We start from the raw sequence: 6127 nt of genomic DNA, 5'->3' as shown, positions 1-6127 counted from the left end.
CTCACTTTGAACACACTTATCCCATCATTCTTGCCACTTTCTGAAGCAGTTCTGGAAGTCCTCTTTCATGAGTGTCTTTAGTTGGGCTGTCATGGCTGCCTCGATGAGCCATCCTGCCACCTGTTGGCAGCTCAGCGGCAGCTCAGCTCGGGCTGGGAATCAAACCGGTGACCCTGTTGCTCAGAGCTCACACTCTTGAGCCACTCAGCCGGCCCTTATATATATTTTGATGTAAGCATTCACCATGTTGTTTGATCACACCTTGTGTAACCATTTGGGATTATTCTCCACCCCACGTATAATCAGCAAGTTTTGAGAGAAGTTTGCTTGTTATCACTGTCATCTTTTGTATGAGTCTGAGAAGGTAATGATGTGCATTCCCAACATGGATACACTTTTGTTGATTGGAGACAGGATAGGAAAATTGGATAGTAGAATCTTTGAAAGGATAGTTTTCATTATCTCGTATAATGATTTTAAGACCATCAGAATGAAATGTATTTAAATGCAAATCCAAATTTGATATGCAATTATTTTCTATTATTTATAGAACCATGCTTCCCTTTTAATACACAGATACATAGAGTTGACTGTATTAATTTAGACCAAAGTTATAACTTGCAAAATCAGACTGTAATAGAACCTTTATTTTCAAATCCATTGCTTCTTTTGGTATTACTTGAAATGTTATTGTTATTTAAATATTATCTCCTTTGCCAGAGCTAATTTATACCTTTTTTAAAATAGCATAAGGAGAACAACCAAGATGGTGCATGCAGTAAGTAAACGCCGTGCTTACCTTCTCTCACAGCTACATCAAAATTACAACTTATCTACAAAACAACCATTATTATTAAGAATTGCCTAAAATCAAGTTGAACTGAAGCCTTTCAACTAAGGACATGCATAAGAAGCCACCTCCAGGCTGGTAGGAAGGTCAGAGATGCCGAAGGGGCTGGTCCCACACCCACATGTGACCATTAAAGATAGGAAGGGGTAGTTCGGCTGTAGGGGACCCTCTCTACCCCGAGAAGAGCAAGAGATCCCAGCCCCACCCCTGCCCAGGGTTTCAATGCAGGGGAGACAAGTCCCTATAATTTTTGGTTGTGAAAACCAGTGGAGACTGTGACTGAGTGAGACTGAGCGTAGCTGCACTTCCAGGCGCTCCTCTTAAAGGGATATGTGCATGGAGTTACCCACCAACGGAATCATTGGCCCTGAGCTCCAGTGCTGGGGCAGCAGCTAAGAAGGTGGCAGGGACAAATGGTGGGTGACTGAGTTGTCTGGCTTGGAATGGGGCCAGGAGAGGCGGCTTTCTCCTGGACGGGAGAGCTGGTGGAGACTGGGAGCTGGCAGAGGTCATGGTTTCTTTGCTGAGCCCTCCTCCTTCCCAACGTGCGAACATAGGCGGCCGCCATATCTGAGTCTCTGCTGCTCACTCAGCACACCCTGGCGATTTGAGACCTGGTCCTGCCCAACTTTCAGGCATACCAAGATTGCTTCCAGTGGCTTTTTTGTGAGACTGCTTACCTTAGCTCAAGCTGCAGACTTTCCTAGGGTGGCTTAAAGGTTCATGGAACCCAATAAGCAGCATCTGCCTTGAGCATGTCCTCTACCTCTGGCAGAGCATCCCTGAGCCAGCATTAGTGGCAGCCAGCCTTGTTTTGTGGCTTGGCCTCTCAAGGCACTTCCAAGCACAGCATGAGCAGCAGCCATCTGCGGATTTCTTTTTGGCTTCCAGGCGGAGCATGGGCTGTGGCTGAAGTAGACCTACAGTGGATCCCCACCAAGATGGTCTCGGGGCTGGTGCCCTCAGTGGCCAGCTTCCAAGTGAGCTAGAGCATCACCCAGCCATCTCCAAGTACAACACACCCAAGGGGCAGATTGGGCAGACAACAGAGTCCTGCTGAGGCACATCCTGCTCTGTAGGATCAGCCCCTGTACCACAACTCCTCAACTGTAGTCATGGCCAGTCCTCACAACCAATGAGCACAAGGGTCAGTCCCTCCCACTGATGTGCAATTATCAACCAAGGCTCAACTACAAGAGGAGGACACACACAAGGGACACACCTGGAGTGCATGAATCGGGTGACCAGAAAGACTGCGCCACTGAGACCCACAGAATATCTACTATACAAGGATACTCTACTAAGACATGGAGACATAGCAGCCCTACCTAATACGTAGAAACAAACACAGGGAAGCAGCCAAAATGGAGAGACAAAGAAACATGTCCCAAATAAAAGAACAGAACGAAACTTCAGAAAAAGAACTAAGTGAAACAGAGATAAACAACCCATCAGATGCAGAGTTCCAAACATGGTTATGAGAATGCTCAGCAAGGGCCGGCCGAGTGGCGCGATGGTTAAGAGCTGGCTTGGGATGCCAGAGGGCCCCGGTTCGGATCCCACATATGAGGGCCAGTGACACTGCCCNCCAGGTTAAGCTGTTGTTCAGCATCTTAGCTGTAGAGGGCAGTGTCACTGGCCCTCATATGTGGGATCCGAACCGGGGCCCTCTGGCATCCCAAGCCAGGTCTTAGCCAACGCACCACTCGGCTGGCCCTGCATTGAATCTTTATATTGCTTTAGGTAATATGGACATTTTAACAATGTTGATTCTTCCAACCCATAAACACAAAATATCTTTTTATTTCTTTGTGTCTTCTTCAGTTTCTTTCAACAATGTCTTATTGTTTTCAGTGTGACATATTTGTCTGCTTGTAACCTTGATTTTTAGGTTTGACTCCAGCATCTGCTGTTGCCACTACTACTAGTTCAAGCACCATGTCATTTACATCAAGGACAAATGTTTCCACTTCTACTGCTGCTGCTGGTCCCTCATGTAAGTTACTGGTTGCAAAGAAAATACTATTATTTTGAATCAGGCCACTTAACTCAATTTTCCAATATAAGCTATGGATCTCCTGCATCTCATAAAATATCATTATGCTTAACTCATCTGTAACTGCTGATATCAATAGTAGGTTTGTTTAAGAACCTAATTGTCATGGCTTTAACTGTGAATTTTATATTAACATGATTATTACAGCTCAAAATGATAATTTTAAGCATATAATTCATTAACATTGTAATGTTTTGAAATAACTTCTTGAAGCTAACGGGAATAGGAAAAGTGGGAGTTTTGTCAAGTATGTCTGAAGGAAAGAAGTCTTATTATCCATGTGAATAAGATAAAATAGGAAATAAAAGTTGGAGCATTGCTATAATGTATTCTTCTGTATAGACTAGGTTGCTGTCCTTGCAGTTTACCTATTAGAAGTGTTATATGACAAGAACCAGTTGTAGTTTGGGGTGTTAGTTGACACTGTGTGATGCCTTATGGCCTCTCCCCTTGAAGGGAACATCTGGATGCTTTGAGCTGAAAAGTGGGACATTAATTTTCTCATAACCCCAACTTCTTTGCTACACATCTTCCATTAGTAGAGTAATAGCAAATGTTGAGAATATTGAATTCTGCATATGCATTAGGCAATTCTTTTTTTACAGGTCTATAGAAGCTGACTGTGTTTTTGAAACATCTTCCTAGGGCCATGGTGTTCATCATTAGACTTTGTTATTGTCTTCCCAGCTGTAATATGGTCCTTCCAAAGACCTATTATAGCAAGGTTGTCACCATTCTGGGAATAAAACTTGCCAGGAATTAGTGATGCTTAGTCGAGAGTGAAAATTAATAGCCTACCATCCCCATCCTCTTGTGCAGTTGGCGTAGGTCAGGGGTCGGCAAACTGCGGCTCGTGAGCCACATGCAGGTCTTTGGGTACATTCCATTTAAAAAGTGTGCTGACCCCTGGAAGAGCCAATTCTGTCCCTCACAACAATTTAAAAATTATTTGAGAGCCATAAATATATTTTCACATAATCACCATTATGTGAATAATATCCTATAAAAATTTTATAAATGAAACTATGATAGTTTTATTTTCATTTTCAATTTTAATTTATAGCCACATGTAAGTACCAAAGAGCCGCATGTGGCTCACAAGCTGCAGTTTGCTGACCCCTGGCTGCTCTTCAGTCTCAAAAGTTTGCTGACCCCTGGCATAGGTTAAACAGTTAAAATTGCTGGTTACTACTTGAGTTGTATTTTCTACCAAGTAGACTTCCAATTTTAAGATATGACTGAGATTCTGGAAACCTTTTCGTATATGTAAGAAATATCCTTCTCAACTACAACAGATTTTGTGAATATCACTATGTCTGAGGTTGGGAGTTAAAATTATTGAATGAATTCCATTTTCAAGCAAAGATTTGCCCTCAGATCTTTGATAGGCTTTTTTCCTTCTTGTCTTTGTTGTCCTTGCCTAAAAAGTGAAAGGAAATCTAGACCACAGTTTTTTTTTAATTAACTTTAATGAAGTTTAACTACACATCATAAAATTAACTTATTTTAAGTGTACAAGTCAGTGTTTTTTTATAAGTTTACTTAATTGTGAAACTATAAGTTTTAGCACATATTCTGTCACCCCAATAAGATCTCTCAGCCTCAGACAACTACTAATCTATTTTCTGTCTCCATAGATTTGCCTTTTCTGGACATTTCATATAAATGGATTAACCATAGTTTTTTTAAGTTTAGCCAAAAGTTTCTAACAGACTCTTCAGAAGAAAAATACTGTATAAATTCCTCAGTTTTTGATTAAAAGTATAATATATAATATTATGTTCTTCTCTGCAGTTGGAGCCATAACAACTTTGAATGGAATGCATCATGGTACAACTTCGGGATTTGGATTTAGATACTCTGGAGTAAATGCAGTAGCATCTACTACACCTAGTAAGATTTTAGAATTATTGGGATGTGTTTGGGTGCTCATTGGATATGTACTGCCTAGCAAGCATAAGTTGGTTGTATTCTATGGATCCCAGAAGTAGGTTTTGATCATCTCATCAGTATTCAAAATGTACACCTATGTTGACAATTACTAGAGTGTAGAATGAGACAATTGATATCTATGATATTACTTCTGTGAGATGACTGAAATCAAAGCTGCTATCAAATTCTTGTAAACTTCTAAACTTAAGAATTTTTATTATTGACCATAGAGTTTAAAGTGACCTAATATATTGGGATTGATAGAGTTTTTCTTTCTAAAAGTTCATTTTTCATCTGCATTAAAGTTCACCCTCTCCTAAAGCTGATTATAGGAGTTTCTGTATACCTATCCTAAATTTGTTTCTGTCATTTAGGAGCTAATTAGGTTCTAGGTTGAAGAAAATTTGATTATCCATTGCCTTATAGCAATGGTGAGCTGGGTGGTTAGGGGACAGTTGCTACTTCAACACACCATTTAAATCAGACTCCATTTTAGGGAATTCTTGTTTGTTTTTCCTTTAAAAAATTTACTTAGGGCTGAAATTAATTTTTCTTCAAACCTGGCATAAACTACAAGTCAGTCCCTTTTAAGCTTAAAGTAATTATTCCTAAACAAAGATGTAATCCATCTATGTATATACCCTTTTGCACACTCAATACTTAACTGAGTTTGTACTGTGTACTAGACTGACTGACCAACTCATGAGAATTGTGAAGGGTGTGTCTTGAGAACTTTACAAGTTACCATATTTGCAAAAAACATAACACATAATTTTTCCCTTAAAATGCTCAACAAAGAACTACTTATTTCAGTCATTCAGGTTGAATCACTGAATTATTAATTGCAGGATTTTTGGTGACTCTGCCATTGCCCACCCCCAATTATCTAAATTTCAAATTCCTTCCTGCAAACTGCCATTTAATTCACCACTAACTTACGTACTTACCCACCTCCCCATCAGAGATGTCTCAATTTCGCACCCCCAACCCAGAGTTGTTTTGTCCCCCTACTCATCTTTGCTTCTCCCCAAGTGTATTCATACTTGTTCAGATTCTTGACCTCACAAATCAACCTTATAAAGCAGCTTTCAAGTGTCTGTTTCTGCAGATTTATGAGGTGTGATCATAAAATATGGTGAATGTTTTAAAATTTTTTTTAAATTATTACAGTAAAAGACACATTGCCATTAATCCCCCTCAAAGTACTCCCTCTCACTTTGAACACACTTATCCCATCATTCTTGCCACTTTCTGAAGCAGTTCTGGAAGTCCTCTTTCATGAGTGTCTT

General features: G+C 40.2%; 1 protein-coding gene across 1 annotated transcript in view; it reads left to right on the top strand.

The window, feature by feature from the left end:
* Positions 1–6127, top strand: part of NUP62CL (nucleoporin 62 C-terminal like) — a 68736-nt gene that overhangs the window by 41685 nt on the left and 20924 nt on the right. The window contains exons 3-4 of the mRNA XM_019661497.1: positions 2742–2846; positions 4701–4799. Coding sequence (XP_019517042.1) covers positions 2742–2846; positions 4701–4799 — 204 coding nt within the window. The remainder of the gene's footprint in view (positions 1–2741; positions 2847–4700; positions 4800–6127) is intronic.

This window comes from Hipposideros armiger, unplaced genomic scaffold, assembly GCF_001890085.2.
Source record: "Hipposideros armiger isolate ML-2016 unplaced genomic scaffold, ASM189008v1 scaffold_350, whole genome shotgun sequence".
Lineage (NCBI taxonomy): Eukaryota > Metazoa > Chordata > Mammalia > Chiroptera > Hipposideridae > Hipposideros > Hipposideros armiger.
This window is presented reverse-complemented; position numbering and strand designations above follow the sequence as displayed.